Here is a 26,066-nt window from a genome sequence, read left to right as displayed (position 1 = left end):
CAAGCTGATTTTTTGCATTAAAAGGGTTAATCTTCATAGGCTATCAAAAGGAACATAGGCAAAGCTCCATCAGACCCAGAAAAGTGAATGTGGTGGTTTGGCATGCACCCCACTGCTCCACTCAGAGCTGTTACTCGGGGAACCCTTGCTTCTCCTATCACAGGGGATCTGGCCATCTGACCATTGGGATCCAATATTAATCACTTATCCTATTCTGTGGGGGATATATCTTTATATTCATGAAATAAACCCTTTAAGGCTAAATGGACACGATCAGGATTGCGTAAGGATTTTCTGCGTGAAAAATCCGCACCATAGGTCACGTACATTGTATTCTATGAGAATCTGAAATTCTCAACTACATGATGCAGATTTTTTCTGTACAGATTTTGACCTAAGGTGCAGATTTTAAAATTCGCAGCATGCCAATTTATTTTATTTTTTCTGACCGGATTTTCTTCATTCACTTCAACGGGGAGAGTAAAATCCGCATGCAAATCCGCACCAATTGATGCGGATTGACCGCACGATTTCCCCCGTGAACACCTGGGGACTTCATTGCGGATTGTCCGCACATAAATCCTGAATGTGTGCATTTACCCTAAAGGGGTTTTCCGGGATAGGTCAACGTTGGAGATCCGACACCTGGGAACCCAGCCGATCAGCTGTTTGAGAAGGCACCGATGTTCGCAGCTTTTACTAGGCTAGTGACATCACGTTCATCGGTCACATGGCCTAGAGGCGGCTCAGTCCCATTGAAGTGAATGGGACTGGGCTCTAATACCGAGCACAGCCGCTATACAATGTACGGCGCTGTGCTTGGCGAGCTGAGCAAAGGCTGCTGTGCTAGTGCGAGTGCCAGTGTCTTCTCCAACAGCTGACCAAAAAATGATGACCTATCCACAGGACAGGTCATCAGTATAAAGATCTCAGAAAACCCCTTTAATTTCTAGGTTTAGTGTTCCATTAAAGAGCAGTTTACGTGGAGAAGTCCGCTAACAATTAGCTGCTACATACTGGGGGAAAATACCAATCCTAAAAAGGTTTTTTGATTATTAGACAAATCCTACGGTTACTATTAGTTTTCCATTTTTTTTATGAGAGGTCTGGAGGACAGATTTGCCATTTGGCAGCTGCTGATACAGTACAAATAAAATAAATTTGTGTGTGTAAGAAAATCATTTATATAATAATAAAAAGAGTGTGACAGTAATGCATAAAACGGAAGTTTATTATTCTAAGGGTAAGAAAGAAAATGCATGGATTGCTGATTTTTGTAGTACTTTTTTGTGACTGGGATTGGTAAATTTGGGAGACGATGCTTTATTTGCTATCACTATGTGATAATTTGAAGGATTGTACGTTTCTCATTAACACTGTACAAAATCTGTATTCATGCCCAAACTGATGCTTTTTATCATGAATAATACTTATCAGACTCGCTTAATAGGGCTACAAAAATGTACATAAAAAATATCAAATTATTTTTGTGTATAATATAGTCTGTGTAAAGGGAATAGTGCTAATGTGCCAAGAAGGAAGTGCAATTGTTTTATTTGCTGGGTGGGGAGAAAAAAAAATTTAAAAAAAATCTTACTGTATTTTTTATTTATTTTTTATTATTTTAATTAAAGATACTTATATGTTTATACCGCACAAGTAAAATGATGTTTTAAAATCCCCAAATAAAGTTTTTGCCCACAAATGATGATTAAATTCATAGAATAACACAATAAATGAAACTCTGGTTATGATTTATCAGAAAAGAAGGGTTTTTGTTTTTTATATCTATTATGTGCTCAAACAAATAAGGTTCTCCGGGATTTACATACTGATGACCTATAATCAGGATACAAGATCACAGAGGGTCTGACTCCCAGGATCAACTGTACGAAGAGGCCGCAGCGTTCTGTGAGCGCGTAGGCCTCCTCCTAGGCCATGTGAGGTCACGTTCACCGCTCATATGGCCTAGGTCGGAGTGGGCAACCTCCGGCACTCCAGCTGTTGCGAAACTACAACTCCCAGCATGCATACCTGCTCTGCTCAGAACTCTCATAGAAATAAATAGAGCATGCTGGGAGTTGTAGTTTCACAACAGCTGGAGTGCCGCAGGTTGCCCACGCCTGGCTAGGAGCAGTTCAGGCCTATTCATGTGATGACACTATACAATGTAAGGGGCTGTGCTTAGTAAGCCGCAAGGAGGCCATGTTGCTCACGGAAGCGATGCGGCCTCCTCAAATAGCTGATCCGCGGGGGTCCTGGGAGTCAACCACAGCTGATCTCATATTGATGACCTATCTTGTAAAGTCCAGAAAACCCCCTTTAAATTGTATTTTGTAATATTTCAAAGACCTGCAGAGAGGAGGCGTTTGAATGGAGGGACAGAAACTGGTGAAAAACCGTACTCCGCTATCTCTGTCAGTCCCATAAGCTTTAATGGAGCGGCACCATGCGTGCTCCAACACCTCTCCATTCAAAAGTTCACTGCAGTCGTGTATTAAAAAGGAACTGGGGGCTCGGGAATCTCAACCTAGTGATCGAAGGAGGTCCGGTCCCAGCATTCAGACATTACCTTTCTTGTAACTGAAAAACGCTGATTGTGGCACGTCGTCTTTAAATGTATTTACAAGGAAGCACCTCCATCCATAGGTGCACAGGGTATTACATGATAACGAAAAAAAGCAACACCTCGCTCCAGTGAGCACTGCGGCCTTATCAAACGTCGTACCATTGTATAGCGGTTGTGTTGGGAAATGCAGCTCAGGCCCTTCACTTGAATAGAACTTTGCTGCACATGGGCCATGTGATCACTAGAGGGCTGGGGCTTCTTCAAATAGCTGACTGGAGGGGATGATGGGAGTAGGACCCCCACCGATCAGAGACTACTGACCTATCCAGAGAACAGGTCATCCATATCTATGCAAGATTTATCACAGTGACCGATGCTGGCTGATGAATCTGGCACACCTATACTCTGTCTAGTATTTGTTGGCTTCGTTTACTCCAAAAAAAAAAAAAAAGGACTAAGATTTTAGAAAACGCTCAACATCTAAAAATACAGCATAATGGAAACATATACTATATATAAGTTTTCTCTTGAAAGATAAAAAGGTAGATCAATGTAAAGCAAACTGTCATGAGACAATGACACGTTAAACAAGAGCCACTCACAAGATATCAAAGACAATAATTGGTTATTAGTATTTGGCAGCAAATCGCAACGAAGGCCCCGTCATTCAGAAATCTCCAGGGGGAAAAACCCTGTTCACACATCGTTCGTAGACTGTGAAATCACTCTTAAAGAGATGTCACCAGTTTTATGCTATCTAGCCAGTATAAACGGGTGACAGTGACCTTGATTGAAACACTGGGCAAACTTACATTTTATGGCCCAGTTATATCCTTAAAAGCTCCCAGGTTCGCTGAGTGCCAGAGTCCCAATGTCCCTGCCACCCCAAGAGATGATCTTTTCTTGTACTATATTGTGTATAGAAATAAAGGCGCCAATCGGGGGAAGGGGGATCGGTAGCAGGACGGCAGACCTGAGTGCTCAGAAACAGGAGGATTCCCGACCTTCACCCACAATAGATAAAACATAATATTCTTTTCCACTATTTTGGGGTCATCAGCATGTGGAATAAAAGTAGCCCCACGGCAATACAGCGAGCCCCCTTGTGCGCACTGCAAAGGATCTGTTAGAGGGATCGATCAGTTCCAGTGATCAAAGAGGTTGTCCAGGATTTGATGTGTATCCTCAGGACAGGTAATCAATACGAGATCAATGGGGCTTCAACACCCCCTGCCAATCAGTGGTTAACTTGTAGTTCCGAAACTGCAACTCCATCAGTTAGGGGTGGTGGACAGAGCCGGTAACTGAAACGGTGCTCCCATTCACTTCAACGGGAGCAGTGCTGCATTTACCATTAAAGGGGTTATCCGACCCCTGAAATGCCCCCCTATATAGGGCCCCTCACACACAATGTACTTAGCTCGCTCCCCGGCACCTGCGTCGCTTCTGAAGCCTGCATGGCCGCCGCATCTCCACGGATGGGGGGGGAACCTAGCCAACAGCAGGCCGTGACAAGGACGAGTAACCCTAGAATTGCGGATGACCCTAGGGAGGCTCGTTCCCGTTGTGGCCTGCTATTAGCTGCCCCCGCCCCGACTTCGGATGTTTTCCACGTGGCGGCCGCACGGGCATCAGGAGAGACGTGGGTGCCGGGGAGCGAGGCAAGTATATTGTGTGTGAGGGGCCCGATAACCACTTTAATGTCCACCACACAATGGAGGGAAGTGTGTAGAGTCCTGCCGATCGGCAGGGGTGCCAGGTGCCTGTTATTGATGGCCTTTTTCACGTTGTTTTGCAGGTGTTTTTTCTTTTTTCCCTGCACATTTGCAGTATTTTCCACCCTCATACTGACAGGAGATACATGTTAAAGTTTGGAAATCCATGTTAACAATCACATTTGCATTGTTTCAGTAAATAAAAAGGAAAAAAAAAAAAAAAGACAAAAAATGAATAGATTATAAAAGAAAAACAAAAACATTGGAGCCTGATTGACTAAAAATTCACTTACGGTGAGCTCAGAATCCCGTCCCATGGATATAACCGTCCTGTTTACGGTTCTCAGAAGTTTTTCCATTATTATTTGAATATGTCGCTGTGTTGGACCCTGCGGAAGAAAAGACCAGGAATCCTGAGATATTGGTTTTCCATCATACAAAAGTGAAAATACATTTTCAGATTATCTCCGAACAGCAGAGCTAATAGGCGCACAATACTGGATGGCGATAAATTGGAGTCACATGAATGACAGATTTAGACACCTGAAGCCACAGAGCTGAAATAAGTGAGCGTTTTACTCTATTTTTATAATCTTGTAATATATTTATGATCTGAAGATGTTTTGACTTAAGCTACAAGCTTTAAATTGACTTTCTAAACCTGAAATAAATGTGAGAATCCTTCTCCGATGGCAATCTGTCTCCATTTCTCCATACGGTGGCATCAATACTCAATGTAATAAGTAACGACATGAGGTGGAAAATAAAAATTTATGAGCTGAGGTTTAGCTCGCTGGGTCAAAACGTATAATTGTGAGCAACCTAGTCAAAGCAAATACATTGCTCTGTACATCACATATTCATAAGTAACCTAATATTCAAGCTTATTTCTATGTGCGTAAAAAACGTGGTCTTACAAGAGGTGTCAAATGCAAAGCTTTATATAAAAGGATGGAAGGTCTAAAAGTGAATAAAATAGAAGACGCTTAAAACTGACAGACCACCTTTTAACGCAATGTTTCCCTACATGTACATCACTTGTGCACGACATCCGTATAGAGCAGACTCAGGAGCGGAGCGGTGGTGGGATCAGACCGGGGAATCTGAGCGGTCAGATAGAGGGGGCTCTCTGTCCCATCACAACATTGCAATAGTGAAGTGATTGAGTGTTCACATGCTCAAGTCCCTTAAGAGGACATGACAAAAATGTGAAAAAATATAGTTTTAAAAAATGTTGCTCTCAAGTTCCCTCTAGTGGTGGCTGATGGTAGACAGTGTTTAATAATTTACCCAAGTATATGTAGAGAAGTTCATCAGAAAAACAGCTCTATCCTTGTCCATGATGTGGACAATAAGAGGACATTATTTTTTTGGCGGAAACAGACATACGGACAAAGAATGCACAGGGACCCATTGAAATAAATGGTTCTTCCGCAAAAAAAAAACAACAGAACACACACAGAAAGAAAATACATTCGTGTGCATGATCCCTTAAGGGCATGTCTTTTGCGGAACAAGTTGTACATTCTAATGCCACCATTTATCCCCTTCCCGACACATGACGTACAATTATGTCATAGAAGTAAGTGCGTTCCCGCATCTTGATGTAATAGTACGTCATGGTTAACTCCGGTCACTGCGCTGCATCACGTGGTGACCGGAATAAGATGGCTGCTCTAATCGGCAGGCAGCCATCTTAGCTGAGGGCGAGCAGGAGTATTTCCACCCCCCCGCAGCGCTGATCGCTACGATAGGCCGGTTAGTAAAGACTGGCCCATCGCAGCGCCAGAAATTGTATGGTGCTGCCGGGGGTCTTGGCTAGAGGTGGCAGGGGCTGATTACATCAGCCCATGTCACCTCCTAGGTCAGGGAGGGACACCAGACACTGATGTCCCCCTCACAGCGCTGCGATTAGCTGGAACAACGCTGCAGCCAATGGCAGCGCTATGCAGCTGAAAGAACAGTTGGTGCCTCTTTGCAGGCAGCCATTCTAGCTTGGTGACTGCTTGCAGAGAGGACCTGTGCCCTATGTGCTGCTGGTTGTCAGCTGGGACTTGTGGTACTACCACATAAATCAGTGCTTTTTATTAAAGAAGAAGAATAACAACATCTGGAACAGCTGGCGGACTCCAGTCTGTCTTTTTTTTTTCTTTTTTCTTTTCCAGCTCTGCACCACTTTTTCTGTGTGTGAGCTGTGACTAGCAAGTGCTGATCAGCACTTTTTTTTTTTTTAAACCCTTCAGTTAGTGCCAGCTAGCTATAATATTAATATATACAAATAAAATTTATTTATTTATATATATATATATATATATATATACACACACACATATACATCTAAATATGTCCATTTTAATTAGTACTAGTTTACATTTTTTAACCCACGCACGTGCCATCTGCGTGCGTGGATCCTGCACCTGCTGCGTGCCCGGTCAGTACTGTCATTTACTGACAGCGTCTGTTCAGTGCTTTTTATTTATTTTTTTTGGAGCTTTTTTTTCTCTACATTTTTATCTTACTATTTCACTTATCTTTTTCTTAATCATAAATTTTATTTGAAATTCATTACAAGCCCCCTCACGTGTTAAATCACTACATACACCCCCCTGACACTTTTCACTTTTCACTTTACACACACCAATAAAAATAAAAATGTCCCGTCCATCTCAGAGAATGTACTCCGCTGAAGTGGCATATGCCATCCTTGCCTCTGAAATGGAGTCTGCAAGTGAGGGAGAAGAGGATGCCACATTCCTCTACTCCATCATCCGGTGATGAGGGACCCTCAAGGAGACGCCTCAGGAGAGATGAAGTAGCATCCCCCCCCCCCCCCCCCCCCCCCAGTGATCCCCTATGGACCACACCACCTGAGGATTATGAGCCCCAAATTCCAGAGTTTGTGGGGAACTCTGGAATCCAGATTGACTGCACGGGGTTCACAGAAATAGATTTTTTCAAAATCTTTTTCTCTGACGATTTTATAAATTTGATGGTGACCCAAAAAAATTTGTATGCCCAGCAGTTTATTGCTCAAAACCAGACATCCTCATATGCAAGATCTCTTGGTTGGACCCCAGTAAATGCAGCCGACATTATGACCTGTTGGGGACACTTGCTGCTTGTGGGCCTGGTAAAAAAATAACTAAAACAACCAGAAATGAGACAATATTGGAGTCCAGATGTCTTCTACCACAGTCCAATTTACAATAGGGCCATGTCCCGCTCAAGATTTGAATCCATTTTGAAATCCCCCCCCCCCTCCCAAGATGACCCACAATTTGACCGTCTAATCAAAATAAGACCCCTCCCGGAGCACCTCATCTCTAAATTTACAGAGGTGTTCAACCCAGAAAAAGAAGTGTTTCCTAATTCTATGAAACACCTTTGGGGTCTAAGTGCTCACTACATGCGTTGAAAGATTCCTTGAGTGTAGTTTCCAGAATGGGGTCACTTTTTGAGATTTATTACTGTAGGGGTGCATCAGGGTGTCTTCAATAGTGACATGGCGCCTGAAAATTATTCCAGTGAAATCTGCGCTCCAAAATCCATATGTTGCTCCTTGCAACCTGTGCCCTGCCATGTGCCCATACAGCAGTTCACGGCGACAAATGAGGTGTTTCTATAAACTGCAGAATCGGGGTAATAGATATTGACTTTGATTTGGATGTCAACCATTGTTGTGTTAAAGGAAAATATATATGAAAATTGAAAATCTGCCTAAAAAAGCTAAATTTTGATTTTTCATCTCCTTTTCATTTCATTCTTGTGAAACACCCAAAGGGTTAAAAAAGTTTGTTAAATCAGTTTTGAATAACTTGAGTAGTGAGTTTATAAAATGGGGTCATTTATTGTCAATTTACGGTATATCATGTAAACCCCTAAAAGTGACTTAAAGGGGTATTCTCATCTGGGTAATCATGTTTCATCCCACCCCCCAGAGCCACAGAAAAGATTCGAGAACAGTAAAGCGAGAAAAGCATGGGTGGTGAAAATCCTATATGAACCACGTTCGCAAGAATTTCTACTGCCAATACGATCTAAAATTCTGGAATTTGCAGAGGGAAAAATCAAATCGACATGGCAATCAGCCTTGCCAGCTTTACCAAAAAATATTGCACCAATTGAACGTCCTCCAAAGGAAGACTTGGTTCGAAGACATCTCTTCAGAAAATAAAATATTATTAGTAAATTAAATATAACATTACTATTCAAATTTTTCTTATTTTATGCTTGTTAATTTGAAGTTTATTTTGAAATAAACATGTTAATTACGTTCACAATAAAGCTCAATTTCTTTACTAAATTTGGTTTTTCTGTATTTTTTATTTTTTTTTATGTCGTGTGGGTATGCCAACATGTGTGAAATCCATTGCATGCGCAGCTCCGTTTTGGACACAGCACAAAGAAATAAAGATCAGTGCCGGGCGGCCGCGCTATTCCTTTGTGCCTTCATCTGCAGGAGCAGAGAGGGGTAGAAGCAGAGGACATGAGGCAGGATGGGGTCAGACTCTGGACTACAGCAATGGAGCTGTGGGGGATTTATGGCTGCTCAGTTCTGGTTGTGTTCATAGTGGCTGCTGCATTATTGAATGGAGGGACACAGAGGGGGTGACATTGAATGGAGGGACACAGAGGGGGGGGGGGGGTGACATTGGATGGAGGGACACAGAGGGGGGGGGGTGACATTGGCTGGAGGGACACAGAGGGGTGACATTGGATGGAGGGACACAGAGGGGGGTGACATTGGATGGAGGGACACAGAGGGGGGGTGACATTGGATGGAGGGACACAGAGGGGGGGGTGACATTGGATGGAGGGACACAGAGGGGGGGGGGTGACATTGGATGGAGGGACACAGAGGGGGGGGTGACATTGGATGGAGGGACACAGAGGGGGGGGTGACATTGGATGGAGGGACACAGAGGGGGGTGACATTGAATGGAGGGACACAGAGGGGGGTGACATTGAATGGAGGGACATAGAGGGGGGTGACATTGAATGGAGGGACATAGAGGGGGGTGACATTGGATGGAGGGACACAGAGGGGGGGTGACATTGAATGGAGGGACACAGAGGGGGGTGACATTGAATGGAGGGACACAGAGGGGGGTGACATTGAATGGAGGGACACAGAGGGGGCTGACATTGAATGGAGGGACATAGAGGGGGGTGACATTGAATGGAGGGACACAGAGGGGGGTGACATTGAATGGAGGGACACAGAGGGGGCTGACATTGAATGGAGGGACACAGAGGGGGGTGACATTGAATGGAGGGACACAGAGGGGGCTGACATTGAATGGAGGGACACAGAGGGGGGTGACATTGAATGGAGGGACACAGAGGGGGGTGACATTGAATGGAGGGACACAGAGGGGGCTGACATTGAATGGAGGGACATAGAGGGGGGTGACATTGAATGGAGGGACACAGAGGGGGGTGACATTGAATGGAGGGACACAGAGGGGGGTGACATTGAATGGAGGGACACAGAGGGGGGTGACATTCTGAAGTGTAGTGATACAGGGACGCCATTATGGAGTGAGGGGACACAGAGGGAAGGACATTATGATGTTGAGAGAATGGAGGGACATTGCGTCCCCTTTGTCCCTCTACTTCATAATGTTCTCCACTCTGTGTCCTTTCACTCCATAATGGCGTCCCCTGTATACCTAGCCTTCAGAAGGTCATCCCCTCTGTGTCCCTCCATTCTATAATGGTGTCCCCTCTGTGTCCCTCCATTCTATAATGGTGTCCCCTCTGTGTCCCTCCATTCTATAATGGCGTCCCCTCTGTGTCCCTCCATTCTATAATGGCGTCCCCTCTGTGTCCCTCCATTCTATAATGGCGTCCCCTGTGTCCCTCCATTCTATAATGGCGTCCCATCTGTGTCCCTCCCTTCTATAATGGCATCCCGACGGGCGGTGATCGGAACAAGGTGCCTGCTCAAATCATTGAGCAGGCACCTCGGCTAAATGCGCGGGGGGGGTCCCGTGACCCCCCTGTGTCGGTGATCGCCGCAAACCGCAGGTCAATTCAGACCTGCGGTTTGCGGCTTTTACCTGGAGCGGCGGCGGTGCCATCGGGTCCCCATGGGGCTGTGGGGGGAACCCGATGGCATGCATCTTCCTGAGGCATCTGCACTGCCTTCTGGTGAAGAGCCTGTGAGATCCAGCCCCCTGGATCTCACAGGCCCCGGAAGCTCTATGAGTAATACACACAGGTGTATCATACTTTGGGGTCTGTATGACTTTTTGAACACTTTTCTATAAAAAATTTTGTGAGTTTTTCCGTTACACCATTCCCCATATGGGATGTGATGCCAATGATGTTGATTTTTTTATTTATTTTTTATTGTTTAAATATTATGATTTTGGGGAAAGGGGGTTAATTTGAATATATATATATTTTTTTTTACTAGGTCCCCAAGCAGGCCACAACATGCAATCATCAGACTGCAATCTGTATAGGGTAATGGAATCTTCTCCATTAGCCTATACAGAAATAGGTATATTATAGTTCAGTGCTGCCACCTGCTGGCCTGAATTGTAAAATAAAAGTAATGAGTCTGGAAGCCTAATACAGGATCAGGCACATTACTCTGAACACCCAAAGGGTTAAAAAAGTTTGTTAAATCAGTTTTGAATAACTTGAGTAGTGAGTTTATAAAATGGGGTCATTTATTGTCAATTTACGGTATATCATGTAAACCCCTAAAAGTGACTTAAAGGGGTATTCTCATCTGGGTAATCATGTTTCATCCCACCCCCCAGAGCCACAGAAAAGATTCGAGAACAGTAAAGCGAGAAAAGCATGGGTGGTGAAAATCCTATATGAACCACGTTCGCAAGAATTTCTACTGCCAATACGATCTAAAATTCTGGAATTTGCAGAGGGAAAAATCAAATCGACATGGCAATCAGCCTTGCCAGCTTTACCAAAAAATATTGCACCAATTGAACGTCCTCCAAAGGAAGACTTGGTTCGAAGACATCTCTTCAGAAAATAAAATATTATTAGTAAATTAAATATAACATTACTATTCAAATTTTTCTTATTTTATGCTTGTTAATTTGAAGTTTATTTTGAAATAAACATGTTAATTACGTTCACAATAAAGCTCAATTTCTTTACTAAATTTGGTTTTTCTGTATTTTTTATTTTTTTTTATGTCGTGTGGGTATGCCAACATGTGTGAAATCCATTGCATGCGCAGCTCCGTTTTGGACACAGCACAAAGAAATAAAGATCAGTGCCGGGCGGCCGCGCTATTCCTTTGTGCCTTCATCTGCAGGAGCAGAGAGGGGTAGAAGCAGAGGACATGAGGCAGGATGGGGTCAGACTCTGGACTACAGCAATGGAGCTGTGGGGGATTTATGGCTGCTCAGTTCTGGTTGTGTTCATAGTGGCTGCTGCATTATTGAATGGAGGGACACAGAGGGGGTGACATTGAATGGAGGGACACAGAGGGGGGGGGGGTGACATTGGATGGAGGGACACAGAGGGGGGGGGGGGGTGACATTGGCTGGAGGGACACAGAGGGGTGACATTGGATGGAGGGACACAGAGGGGGGTGACATTGGATGGAGGGACACAGAGGGGGGGTGACATTGGATGGAGGGACACAGAGGGGGGGGTGACATTGGATGGAGGGACACAGAGGGGGGGGTGACATTGGATGGAGGGACACAGAGGGGGGGGGTGACATTGGATGGAGGGACACAGAGGGGGGTGACATTGGATGGAGGGACACAGAGGGGGGTGACATTGAATGGAGGGACACAGAGGGGGGTGACATTGAATGGAGGGACATAGAGGGGGGTGACATTGAATGGAGGGACATAGAGGGGGGTGACATTGGATGGAGGGACACAGAGGGGGGGTGACATTGAACGGAGGGACACAGAGGGGGGGTGACATTGAATGGAGGGACACAGAGGGGGCTGACATTGAATGGAGGGACATAGAGGGGGGTGACATTGAATGGAGGGACACAGAGGGGGGTGACATTGAATGGAGGGACACAGAGGGGGGTGACATTGAATGGAGGGACACAGAGGGGGGTGACATTGAATGGAGGGACACAGAGGGGGCTGACATTGAATGGAGGGACATAGAGGGGGGTGACATTGAATGGAGGGACACAGAGGGGGGTGACAGTGAATGGAGGGACACAGAGGGGGGTGACATTGAATGGAGGGACACAGAGGGGGGTGACATTGAATGGAGGGACACAGAGGGGGGTGACATTGAATGGAGGGACACAGAGGGGGGTGACATTCTGAAGTGTAGTGATACAGGGACGCCATTATGGAGTGAGGGGACACAGAGGGAAGGACATTATGATGTTGAGAGAATGGAGGGACATTGCGTCCCCTTTGTCCCTCTACTTCATAATGTTCTCCACTCTGTGTCCTTTCACTCCATAATGGCGTCCCCTGTATACCTAGCCTTCAGAAGGTCATCCCCTCTGTGTCCCTCCATTCTATAATGGTGTCCCCTCTGTGTCCCTCCATTCTATAATGGTGTCCCCTGTGTCCCTCCATTCTATAATGGCGTCCCCTGTGTCCCTCCATTCTATAATGGCGTCCCATCTGTGTCCCTCCCTTCTATAATGGCATCCCGACGGGCGGTGATCGGAACAAGGTGCCTGCTCAAATCATTGAGCAGGCACCTCGGCTAAATGCGCGGGGGGGGTCCCGTGACCCCCCTGTGTCGGTGATCGCCGCAAACCGCAGGTCAATTCAGACCTGCGGTTTGCGGCTTTTACCTGGAGCGGCGGCGGTGCCATCGGGTCCCCATGGGGCTGTGGGGGGAACCCGATGGCATGCATCTTCCTGAGGCATCTGCACTGCCTTCTGGTGAAGAGCCTGTGAGATCCAGCCCCCTGGATCTCACAGGCCCCGGAAGCTCTATGAGTAATACACACAGGTGTATCATACTTTGGGGTCTGTATGACTTTTTGAACACTTTTCTATAAAAATTTTTGTGAGTTTTTCCGTTACACCATTCCCCATATGGGATGTGATGCCAATGATGTTGATTTTTTTATTTATTTTTTATTGTTTAAATATTATGATTTTGGGGAAAGGGGGTTAATTTGAATATATATATATTTTTTTTTACTAGGTCCCCAAGCAGGCCACAACATGCAATCATCAGACTGCAATCTGTATAGGGTAATGGAATCTTCTCCATTAGCCTATACAGAAATAGGTATATTATAGTTCAGTGCTGCCACCTGCTGGCCTGAATTGTAAAATAAAAGTAATGAGTCTGGAAGCCTAATACAGGATCAGGCACATTACTCTGAATGAACGCCTTCCCTGATCTCCGCCAGGGGGAGGAGTTTCAGCCCGTAAAGTGCGCACTTCCAGTTTTCCAGCTTCTCAGATGCAGTGGTCACATTACACCACAGCATCTGAGAAGTTAAAGGTCTGCGATAGACACTACTGCTGGTTGCGGGCATTAGCCGCGGGTGTCTGCTGTATGAAACAGTAGGCATCAGCTGGCTATGGCGCTCGCTCCGCTGCGCACACCATCTTTAAAGACCCGACATCTGCTGTACATATACGGTAGATGTTGTGAAGGGGTTAAAGGCAGTCTGGCAGCTAAACTGTTGACAGTACTAGTTAGTGGCTGCATAGGGCAGTAGAAACACAGCTTTTGTGGACGCTTTATCATCAGTAGTGTGAATAGGATTCTATCCTGCTTCCTTTAAATGCCCTTGATGTGGGAATTCATTGTGTCTTGTGCTCTGCTGTCTGAATTGAATTGCTGCACAGGCCCTCCCCTCTGAGATGTAGTGATCCCCAGGTCGGATGGCACAGTTGGCACTCAGGGTCTGTGAAGCAGCTCAATACAAAGAGCACTAGTAACCTGAAACGGCAAAATTTGTCAGAATAAGGCCTCATGCACACGACCGTTGTTGTGTTCCGTTGCGCAAAATGGGGTTCCGTTGTTCCGTGATCCGTTTCCGTGTGTCTTCTTTTATTTTTGGAGGATCACCAGACATGAAGGAAAGTAAAAAAAAAAGTCTAAGTCAAGTTTGCCAAGCAAATGATAGGAAAAAAACGGTCCCATTGCATGAATGGGTCCGCGAACAGTTTTCCGTGGAAAAAAATAGGACAGGTTATATTTTTTTGACGGACTGGAACCACGGATGCGGATGACAAACGGTGCATTAGCCGAGTTTTCAACGGACCCATTGAAAGTCAATGGGTCCGCATAAAATCCCGAAAAACGGAACAACGGACACGGAATAAAACAACGGTCGCGTGCATGAGGCCTAAGGGTGGCTGCACACGGTGCAGAGTTATGTGCAGAAAACCCGCATGAAATCCAAACTAAAACTGCACGAAACACACAGAAATCTGCACTATTTATCGCATTCTTTTGTACGTTTTTTTTCTGTGATTTTCTGTGCGGATTTGATGTGGATTTCCTGCAAATCTCACCCTTCCACTGAAAAGGGCGAGATCCGCACAAGAAAAATAAAAAACAGTGGACAGCCGCAAATTTCAAAATCCACACAGCAGGTCAATTTCCGCACCTAAGGAAAAAGAAAGCAAAGTGTACATGAGATGAGTCTAAATCCAGGCATGCTCTACCTGGGGCCCTCCAGCTGTTGCAAAACTACAACTCCCAGCATGCCCTAATAGCTGTAGGCTGTCCAGGCATACTGAGAGTTGTACTTTTGCAACAGCTGGAGGGCCGCAGGTTGGGCATCCCTGGTCTAAACTCATACACTGCGCAGATATTGTATTACGCTGCAGTTTTTCTACGCGGAAATAACGCACATAATCTGCATCGTGAGCAGGCACCAGAGTTCACAGTTGTATATTCTGACACTACTCCAGATGAGAAAATCTCCACCCGGTATGTTTGTCCTGCTCTACTCAGGTCCTATCTAGAGCTGTCAACAGTTTAGCAAGGTCAAAAGTGTTGACAAATCCATAGTGAAAAAACATTGTGAATCTGTTACATGTGCGCTTGGCAGCTGAAGGCATCGGTGCTGGTCCCATGTACATATGTGTCCGCATTGCTGAGAAAAATGATGTTTTAATATATGAAATGAGCCTCTAGGAGCAACAGGGGCATTACCATTACACCTAGAAGCTCTGCTCTCTGCAACTGCCGCACCCTCTGCACTTTAAACAGGCCCAAGCACTGTAAGGGTCCATTCACACGTACGTAGTGTATTGTGGATCTGCAATACACCCGGCCGGCACCCCCATAGCAATGCCTATTCGTGTCCGCAATTGCGGACAAGAATAGGACATGCTCTATTTTCTTGCGGAGCTGCGGACCGGAAGATCGGGGGCGCGCTCCGGAAATGCGGAGAGCACACAGTGTGCTCTCCACATCTCTTCCGGCCCCATAGAGAATGAATGGGTCCGCACCCATTCCGCACAATTGCGGACGTGTGAATGGAGCCTAAATGTCATCACACCTGGCCCCGTCAATCAAAGTGCAGCAGTTGCAGAGAGAGCAGAGCCTCTAGGTGTAACGGCAACACCCCTGTTGCTCCTAGAGGCTTGCTTACTTATTTTAAAACTTCATTTATCTCAGCAATGCGGACACATATGAACATGGGACCAACACATATGCCTTCAGCTGCCAAGTGCACATGTAACAGGTCAGCCAGTGTCATAGGTACAGAACTGCTGACAGATGCCCTTTAACACAAGTTACAGGTTTGTAGAAGTGAGTGATCTTTTGCAGTACTAACCACGTCTTTCCTGTAAAGAACCTCCAGGATGTTGCTGAGCAGTTGACAACAAGCCTCCAGTTCCTCCTGTCTCTCCAGGTGATACTTCAGCTGATCAGTCATCATTGGCAGTAAGATTTCCCTGCACTCTGAAAATAAAGCAGATTGTTAAGCCAAGCAGAAAAGGATCTTCAGTGATGAAGTACATATAAAAGAGACATCTCTCATAGTCAAGTCACAGCCGACACGTCCTCAACATGAACAGGAGGAAATTATTATCTTCATTACAGTCATTCACTTCTACAGCCTACATATTCTACACAATCTTCGGCTCATAGCAAAGATTTTTTTTTTTGTCTGGTTTACAAACCCATTTTCAGATACTTTGGGACCCTTAATCTTAGATTCTCGCCTGCTCAGGGGCACTAAGCACATCCATACATTACATGGACTGTGTAATGCTGCATTTCGCCTGTGGGGGTGCTGCAGGGAAATTGAACACTTGCTAAATTCATATTCTGACAGAGATTATAACTGATCGCCGGAGGTTCCAGCAGCAGGATACTGTTTAATCAGCTTCATGGCTGTGGGACCTCTTAAAGAAGAGGAAAAAAAAAAAAAGGATGTTCCAAACCCTGTCATAGAAGTTTTTTAGCACTGACATGATAAAATCCATCATAATTTATTCAATCTTAAAACATACAGAAAAATTTCAAATCCATTTCTCCAACGTATTTTTAGTCCACTAGATACTAAATAGATTTAGTATAAGTTAGTATAAGTTTCAAGATCAAAGCAGCACTCCCACAACATTTTTATTCTCTGACCTAGGTACAGGATGTAAAGAGTAGGGAAAGGTAATCTTCTTACCAGTGATTGTAGTTGTGCGTTATCCCCTCCCTTCTGATCCTCAGCTGTGTCATGTGACCAAAACTGACTTCCTAATTAGCACAGTATCTTGTGTAGATAGGAAGCTAGTTTCTATATGTATTCCTATGGAAGCCTCAATGTCAATCTCAGGCTTATTGCACACGAATGTGTGCGCTCCGTGGCCGTACCGCGGACCGCATTTGCGGATCCGCAATACACTGGCACCGTTCCGTGTGCATTCCGCATCAGTGGATAGATGTGAGCTGAATCAATTTGTATCATCTGTGTTTTTGTAATTACTTGCATTTCCCATGTAGCATCTATTCTTACAAATATATAATGTGCCATCCTTTTATTATTCTTGCTAGAAGTTATAAATGAAAGCTTTTTACATTGAAGGTTAAGATGGGTATCACCAGTTGAGGGTGTGCTTCTCAACAGTCTGGCACTATCCAATTGGCGTAGTCAGTGACAGAAAGCGCAGGGAGACACCCCCAACTGGTAACACCCATCAGGACCTTCATTACAAACTGCTAGTAATTCATTCATTATGTCTAGCAGGAATAAAGGAGGAACGGCACAGCATAGAGCCATAAGAATAGATGCTCCAGAATTGTGATTACATGGGGGAGACAAGCGGTTACTAAACCAGACATGTGAGGAGAGGCGACAGCTCCTCTCTAAAGGGGTTTTCCGATTTAGAAATCAATTTCATTAACCCTATTATTAGGGATTTCTATGTGGCAACAAATCTCTCTCGCTCTGAAGAACCTTTCCAGTCCTACATTACACAGGGGACAGTCAGTAGACAGCCATGCTCAGGTCTCTCAAGGACATTCACAGTTTTGTCCCTAAGACGTTCCTGCGTGGTCATGCCTTTGTACTTGGGTCATTGTCTTTTTGGAAGGTGAACCTTTGGTCCAGTCTGAGGCCCAGAACACTCTGGATGAGGTTTTCATCAAGAACATCTCTGTTCTTTGCTCCATTCAGCTTTCTCCTAACCCTGTACAGTCTCTCTGTCCCAGCTGCTGAAAAACACCCCAAAGCATGATGCTGCCTCCACCATGCTTCACCGTAGGGATGGTATTGGACAGGTGATGAGCAGTGCCTGGTTTCCTCCGAACATGACGCTTAGAAATGAGGCCAAAAACTTCAATCTTGGTTTAATCAGACTAGAGAATCTTGTTTCTCACAGTCAGAGTCCTTTAGGTGCTTTTTTGAAAACTCTATGCAGGTTTCATTTGCATTTTACTGAGGAGAGACTTCTTTCCGGCCGCTCTGCCATAAAGACCAGATGGGTGGAATGCTGCAGTGATAGTTGACCTTCTGGAAGTTTCTCCCATCTGCACACAGAATTACTGGAGCTCTGCCAAGGGTTGGGTTTTAGGTCACCTCTCTTACCAAGGCCCTTCAACAAATATTACTTTGTTTTGGTGGGGCAACCAGCTCGCTCAAAAAGGAGTCCTAGTTGTTCCAAACTTCTTCCATTTAAGAATTATGGAGGCCACTCTTTCAGGGCAGCAGAAATTTTTTGTCCACTTCTGCAGATCTGTGCCTTAACACAACCCTGTTCTTTACTTCTCATGGCTAAGTTTTTGCATTGTCACCTGTGGAACCTTATATAGACGGAGCTGTGTCTTCCAAAATCATGTCCAATAACTGAATTTACCACAGGTGGACTCCAATTAAGGGCCCTTGCACACGACCGTATGCCCTCCGAGACATAGTCCGTGAGCGGGCCATATGTCCCGGAGCGGCATACATCATGTGCACAGGAGCGCACAGCATCATAGGTTACTATGATCTTATGAGTGCGGGACAATAGCCTGGCGGACAGCCTGATGTGCACAGCATCATAGTAACCTAACCAAAACGGACAAGAATAAGGCAATTTATATTTTTTTTTGTGGACTACGGAACGGAGCAACAGATGCGGACAGCACACGGCTCGGTTGCGGACCAAAACAACGGTCGTGCGCATGAGGCCTAAAGGGTCTGAATAGTTATGTCTGTCCAAAATTTTTCTTTTTCGTCTTTAATAAATTTGCTAAAATTTCTAAAATTCTGTTTTCTCTCTCTCATTCCGGGATATTGAGCGCAGAATGATGGTGAAAATGTTATATATTTTTTTTCTCTTAGCACAAGGCCGCAATAATCCAAAATGTGAAAAAAGTGAAAGGGCCTGAAGACTTTCCGAACGCACTGTGAAATGTAATGAAGGCAGAGCTGCTACTTCTGAAGGCTCAAGGCTAATAGGATGCTAGTTTAAACCACAAATAACTGTGTATCCGTTACTGCGAACATCACATCAATATGGAAAGCGAGCAATATTAATCTCTATAACAAGATGCTCATGTAAGTGAGAAAGCGGCATGTGATGAACTCCTATGTAATAGCGTAGACAACACGCGGAGAATACCAATGACTGATTCCTCTCAGCTTCTGTTCACAGTCCCTGTATAATTACCAAGGCAGTGGCTTTATTAATGCATTTGATCAATATCCCTTCTCATCCAGGAAGGCTATGCCCCAGGCTGAGGGCCAGGACTGATGCTTTGCAGTAGTGGTGTCCTAGGGTGAAATCCAACCATGTCCATAGAGATTATCTTTTCTTCCCAGGTTTTCCCCTCAATCCAACACCATTAAAGGGATATTCCTTAATACTGATCGCGGTTAGGACACAAGCTCATTATTTTATTTTGTTTGCTCGTATACATAGTGGAGGTTCTGACATTATATCACAGTGTGCAGGAGTAGAGGAAACCTGCAAAGTTCCCCTATGCAGGAGCCAAAACCAGAGCAGCACATTTCTAGGAGGTCAAGTCGTCATATGGTGCAGGATCACATATAGTGGGTCCAGTGGGGGCAGGCTGATTGCACACTCACTGACCACAGCTTCCTGTGCAAGCGTTCTAAGCAGGAGTCATCATCGCCTCCATCCATTAATCAAACAGATAAATAGATAAACGATTATTGGATGATCTATACCAGTTGTGCCTCCCTATAAATCATCGGCACCTCCACTAACAGCACTGGTAAATGGTGCCTCTGGCAACATCCAAATACATAGGCCTGCCTAGCGTGCAGAGATCTAAGAAAGATGCTCCAAATTGTTATTTTATAGGGAATACTAGTTTTTACTAAAACAGACATGTCAGATCTTCATTAAAAAGCATCTGTCAGCAGTTTTGTCCCTATGACGCTGGCTGACCTGTTACATGTGCGCTTGGCAGCTGAAGGCATCTGTGTTGGTCCCATGTTCATATGTGCCCGCATGAATTACCATTGCAGTTTATGGGAGATTTAATATGGAATTTCAGAAGGCTCGAGGCTGCCACAGCAAAACAAACAGCTCCCTGTGTTCCCAGGATATTGCTGTTGAGATGTCGTGGTTGCATACTGACCATGGCATCTGAGGGGTTAAATGTCCATGATTGGCTTTATCAGAGCAGGCGCTGTTTTTAAAGACCGGACTTCCACCTTACAGGTAGGGTTTTTAAACATGTCGCCCACACAGGAGCTGAGCAGGTGCCATAGCAGACGTGGTCTTGCTGTTTTACACAGCAGATTTCTGTTGGCAGCGTCTGTGATTGGAGACAACTCCGAGCACAGTCATTTAATCTTTCAGTTGTTGTTAACTGCAACCATGACATCTTAGAGGTCATATACTAGGAGCGCGCTCATTCCAGTGACCGACCTGAGCTCCCCGTGACAAGACTGCAGGAATTGTTCAGTTGCTTTGGCTGACATGAGCCTTGTGAAAGCTCCCAAGTCTACCATAGTAAAGAAATTGGGTTTGCAGAGTCGGAAAATGCCTAAACTATTAACCCCTTCAGGACCGGGCTCATTTTCACCTTAAAGAGAACCTGTCACCATGATTTTGCGCATAGAGCTGGGGACATGGGCTGCTAGATGGCCGCTAGCACATCTGCAGTACCCAGGTCCCATAGCTTTCCGCGCTTTTAGTGTGTTAAAAAACAGTTTTGAGTGATATGCAAATTACCTGATATGAGTCCTGTAGCCGGAGATGAGTCAAGCGTCAAGGAGCCCAGCACCGCCCCACGTCCTCCGATTCTCCTCCTTGCCGGCTGACGTCACAGAGCTGGAGCGCCGAAATCTCGCGATGCGCGAGCTAGCGCATGCGCAGTGTCGGCATCATGTTCATTCCCTGTGCTGGCATCAGCACAGGGAACGAACTACGCATGCGCTAGCTCGCGCATCGCGAGATTTCGGCGCTCCAGCTCTGTGACGTCACCCGGCAAGGAGGAGAATCGGAGGACGCGGGGCGGTGCTGGGCTCCTTGACGCTTGACTCATCTCCGGCTACAGGAAATCTGACCAGTGTCACTTTAAGTGCTAATAACTTTAAAACGCTTTGACTTATCCAGGCCATTCTGAGATTGTTTTTTCGTCACATATTGTACTTCATGACACTGGTAAATGAAGTCAAAAATTATTATTTTTTTGCACAAATAGCCAATTTACCAAAAATTTAGAAAAATTTGCAAATTTAAAAGTTTCAGTTTCTCTACTTCTGTAATACATAGTAATACCCCAAAAAATTGTGATGACTTTACATTCCCCATATGTCTACTTCATGCTTAAATTATTTTGGGAATGATATTTTATTTTTTGGGGATGTTATAAGGCTTAGAAGTTTAGAAGCAAATCTTGAAATTTTTCAGAAATTTACAAAAACTCAATTTTTAGGGACCAGTTCAGGTCTGAAGTCACTTTGCGAGGCTTACATAATAGAAACCACCCAAAAATGACCCCATCTAAGAAACTACACCCCTCAAGGTATTCAAAACTGATTTTGCATACATTGTTAACCCTTTATGTGTTGCACAAGAGTTATTGGCAAATGGGGAGGAAATTTGAGAATTTCATTTTTTTGTCTAATTTTTCATTTTAACCCATTTTTTCCACTAACAAAGCAAGGGTTAACAGTCAAACAAGACTGTATCTTTATTGCCCTGACTCTGCAGTTTACAGAAACACCCAATATGTGGCCGTAAACTACTGTACGGGCACACAGCGGGGCGTAGAGTGAAAGGTGCGCCGTTTGGTTTTTGGAAGGCTGATTTTTATGGACTGGTTTATTTACACCATGTCCCATTTGAAGCCCCCTGATGCACCCCTAGAGTAGAAACTCCCTAAAAGTGACCCCATCTAAGAAACTACACCCCTCAAGGTATTTAAAACTGATTTTACAAACTTTGTTAACCCTTTAGGTGTTGCACAAGATTTAATGGAAAATAGAGACACAATTTCAAAATTTCACATTTTTGGCAGATTTTCCATTTTAATATTTTTTTTCCAGTTACAAAGCAAGGGTTAACAGCCAAACAAAACTCTTTATTTATGGTCCTGATTCTGTAGTTTACAGAAACACCCCATATGTGGTCGTAAACTGCTGTACGGGCACACGGCAGGGCGCAGAAGGAAAGGAACACCATATGGTTTCTGGAAGGCAGATTTTGCTGGATTGTTTTTAGACACCATGTCCCATTTAAAGCCCCCTGATGCACCCCTAGGTTAGAAACTCCAAAAAAGTGGCCCCATTTTGGAAACTACGGGATAAGGTGGCAGTTTTGTTGGTACTATTTTAGGGTACATATGATTTTTGGTTGCTCTATATTAGACTTTTTGTGAGGCAAAGTAACAAAAAATAGAAATTCAGAAATTTGCCATTAACTCTTGTGGAACACTTAAAGGGTTAACAAAGTTTGTAAAATCAGTTTTGAATACCTTGAGGGGTGTAGTTTCCAAAATGGGGTCATTCTTTGGAGTTTATACTCTAGGGGTGCATCAGGGGGGCTTCAAATGGGACATGGTGTCAAAAAACCAGTCCAGCAAAAACTGCCTTCCAAAAACCATATGGCGCTCCTTTCCTTCTGCGCCCTGCCGTGTGGCCATACAGCAGTTTACGACCACATATGGGGCATTTCTATGAACTAAAGAATCAGGGCAATAAATATTGAGTTTTGTTTGGCTGTTAACCCTTGCTTTGTTATAGGAAAAAATGAATTAAAATGGAAAATTTGCCAAAAAAAGGAGACTTTTGTATTACTTACCAGTAAAGTCTCTTTCTCGCTCTTCCTTGGGGGACACAGGAAACCATGGGTATAGCTCTGCTCCCTAGGAGGCGTGACACTAAGCGAAAGCTGTAAGCCCCTCCTCCATCAGCTATACCCTTCAGCCTGGAGAAGAGACTGCCAGTTGCGTGTCCAAGTAGTGAAAGATAACCACCAACCGGAAAAAGAACTGTCGAGCCCCAACGGGGGCAACCAAGCCGGAACCACAACTGTAACCCAATGAAGGGCGGGTGCTGTGTCCCCCAAGGAAGAGCGAGAAAGAGACTTTACTGGTAAGTAATACAAAAGTCTCCTTTTCTCGCCCATATTCCTTGGGGGACACAGGAAACCATGGGACGTTCCAGAGCAGTCCCAGAAGGGAGGGACCAGAACAAACTCAACCAACACCAGAGGCATCAATCAACTGCCGCCTGCAACACCAGACGGCCTAAAGCAGCGTCAGCCGACGCATGAGTATGCAACCTGTAGAACTTGGTGAAGGTGTGCAAGGAGGACCAAGTGGCCGCCTTGCAAATCTGCTCCGAAGAAGCCCGATTTCTCTGAGCCCAGGAAGCCCCGACCGCTCTAGTGGAGTGAGCGGTAACACCAAGGGGAGGAACCCTGCCCTTGGCGAGATAAGCCTCAGTAACAGCCATCTTGACAAAACGAGCGATAGCAACTTGGATGCCGCCATCCCTCTGCGCGACCCTTCCGGGACCACAAAGAGCGAGTCAGTATGCCTGAAAGAGCTGGTTACTTCCAGGTAAATCTTGAGCGCCCTGACAACGTCCAGGCGATGAAGCTTCCTCTCCCGCGGATGGGAAGGGGAAGGACACAAAGAGGGGAGAACGATGTCCTCGTTCAGATGAAAGGCGGAGACCACCTTAGGAAGGAAGGAAGGGACCGGACGAAGAACCACCTTGTCCTGGTGGAACACTAGGAAAGGTTCCAGACAGGAGAGTGCAGCCAATTCGGACACCCTCCGAAGAGAGGTGATGGCTACAAGGAAAATAACCTTGCAGGACAGAAGTCGCAAGGAAACCGTCCGCAGAGGCTCGAAAGGAGAAGCCTGGAGCGCTGAGAGAACCAGGTTCAGGTCCCAGGGCGGTACCGGAGGGCGATACGGGGGAACCGCGTGAGCCACGCCCTGAAGGAAGGTCTTGACAGGACCAAGGGGGGCCAGTGGGCGCTGAAACAAAATGGACAGCGCAGATACCTGACCCTTCAAAGAACTAAGGCCTAGACCTTGGGCCAGTCCGCTCTGCAGGAAGGACAAAACGGTGGGGAGAGAAAAGCGGAGCGGAGGAATCCCCAGATCGGCACAGAACCCCAAAAAAGTCCTCCAGGTCCTATAATAGATCCTAGAAGAGGACGGCTTACGGGCGCGGATCATGGTGCGGACGACGTCCGCAGAAAAGCCCCTACGTGTCAGGACGGTGGTCTCAACAACCACGCCGTCAAACGTAGGGACCCTAAACGCGGGTGGAAGATCGGTCCCTGAGAGAGAAGATCTTCCCTGGCGGGCAGTGGCCAGGGCGCGTCTGCCAGGAGCAGCATGAGGTCGGCATACCAAGACCGGCGGGGCCAGTCCGGAGCGACCAGAATCACCGAGACGCCTTCCGCCGCGATCTTCCGAAGGACCTTGGGCAGGAGAGGGATGGGAGGGAATATGTATGGGCGCGCGAAGCCTCGCCAAGGAAGAACGAGGGCGTCGGCTCCGCAAGCTCCCGGATCCCTGGCCCTGGACAGATAGGCGGGGACCTTGTGATTGAATTTTGAGGCCATGAGGTCCACGTCCGGAATGCCCCAACGAAGGCAAATGGCCTCGAATACCTCCGGGTGAAGAGACCACTCGCCGGGGTCGACGGTGGTGCGACTGAGGAAGTCCGCCGCCCAATTGTCCACCCCTGGAATAAAAATTGCAGATAGGGCCGGGACGTGGGCTTCCGCCCAACGGAGAATGCTGGTGACCTCCCGCATCGCTGCGAGTGCCCCCCTGGTGGTTTATGTACGCCACGGCCGTGGCGTTGTCTGATTGTACACGAACTGGATGACCCTTCAGCAGATGAGTCCAGTGTCGTAGAGACAGAAGGGCCGCTCTCAGTTCCAGGACATTGATCGAGAGTTTGGACTCCGATGGAGACCAAATGCCCTGGACGGATCGGGGAGGAAACACGCCTCCCCAGCCCGAGAGACTGGCATCGGTTGTAACCACCAACCAGTTGAGTGGCAGAAAGGACCTGCCCAGAAGAGGGGACTGTAACCACCAGCGGAGAGATGACCGCACCGGAGGCGAAAGATGGAAGGGATGATCCAGAGACTGCGGCGATTTGTCCCAGGAGGAGAGGATCGCCCGTTGGAGAGGGCGGGAGTGAAACTGCGCAAATGGGATCGCCTCGAAGCAGGCAACCATCTGCCCCAATACCCGCATGCAGAAGCGGAAGGACGGTCGACGGTGGAGAAGGAGACCCCGAACCGCCCCACGGAGGATCAGACGTTTTTCCGAGGGAAGACGTACCTCCGCCGCTCCCGTGTCTAAAAGCATTCCCAGGAAGACGAGTTGTCTGGAGGGGGGAAGGGAGGACTTGGGGAAGTTGATGACCCAACCGAACCTCGCCAGAGTCTCTAGAGTGAGATCCACGCTGGCAACCGCTTGAGAAAGGGACGGAGCCTTGATGAGGATATCGTCCAAGTACGGTAGCAGAAAAACACCCCTGGAACGGAGTAAGGCTAAAACCGGGGCCAGGACCTTGGTGAACACCCGGGGGGCTGTTGCCAGTCCAAAGGGAAGGGCGACAAATTGGAAGTGGAGGTCCCCCACGGCGAATCGAAGGAAGCGATGGTGACACTGGGCTACCGGAACATGGAGGTAGGCATCCTGTATATCGATGGAAGACATGAAATCTCCCTGCTCCAGGGAAGCCACCGCGGAGCGGAGGGACTCCATCCGAAACCGTCGAAGGAGGAGAAAACGGTTGAGCTTTTTGAGGTCCAAAATGGGACGCACCGAACCTCCCTTCTTGGGAACTACAAAGAGGTTCGAGTAGAACCCTTGGAATCTTTCCTCTAGAGGAACGGGGGTAATCACCCCCCTGTCCAGTAAGGCTTGAACGGCCGCGGAGAACG

The 26,066-nt window shown here is 46.2% G+C and overlaps 1 protein-coding gene across 2 annotated transcripts in view; it reads right to left on the bottom strand.

The window, feature by feature from the left end:
• The window catches only part of DOCK1 (dedicator of cytokinesis 1), a 397,349-nt gene that overhangs the window by 211,488 nt on the left and 159,795 nt on the right, over positions 1–26,066 (bottom strand). For both annotated transcript variants that reach the window (XR_005780006.1, XM_040438894.1), the window contains exons 26-27: positions 16,016–16,143; positions 4,578–4,673 (exon numbers count right to left, since the gene is read on the bottom strand). Coding sequence is in view for 1 of the 2 variants with exons in the window: in XM_040438894.1 (XP_040294828.1) it covers positions 4,578–4,673; positions 16,016–16,143 (224 nt within the window). In the remaining variant the exon portion in view is untranslated. The remainder of the gene's footprint in view (positions 1–4,577; positions 4,674–16,015; positions 16,144–26,066) is intronic.

The sequence above is a fragment of the Bufo bufo genome, chromosome 6, assembly GCF_905171765.1.
Source record: "Bufo bufo chromosome 6, aBufBuf1.1, whole genome shotgun sequence".
Classification (NCBI taxonomy): Eukaryota; Metazoa; Chordata; class Amphibia; order Anura; family Bufonidae; genus Bufo; species Bufo bufo.
This window is presented reverse-complemented; position numbering and strand designations above follow the sequence as displayed.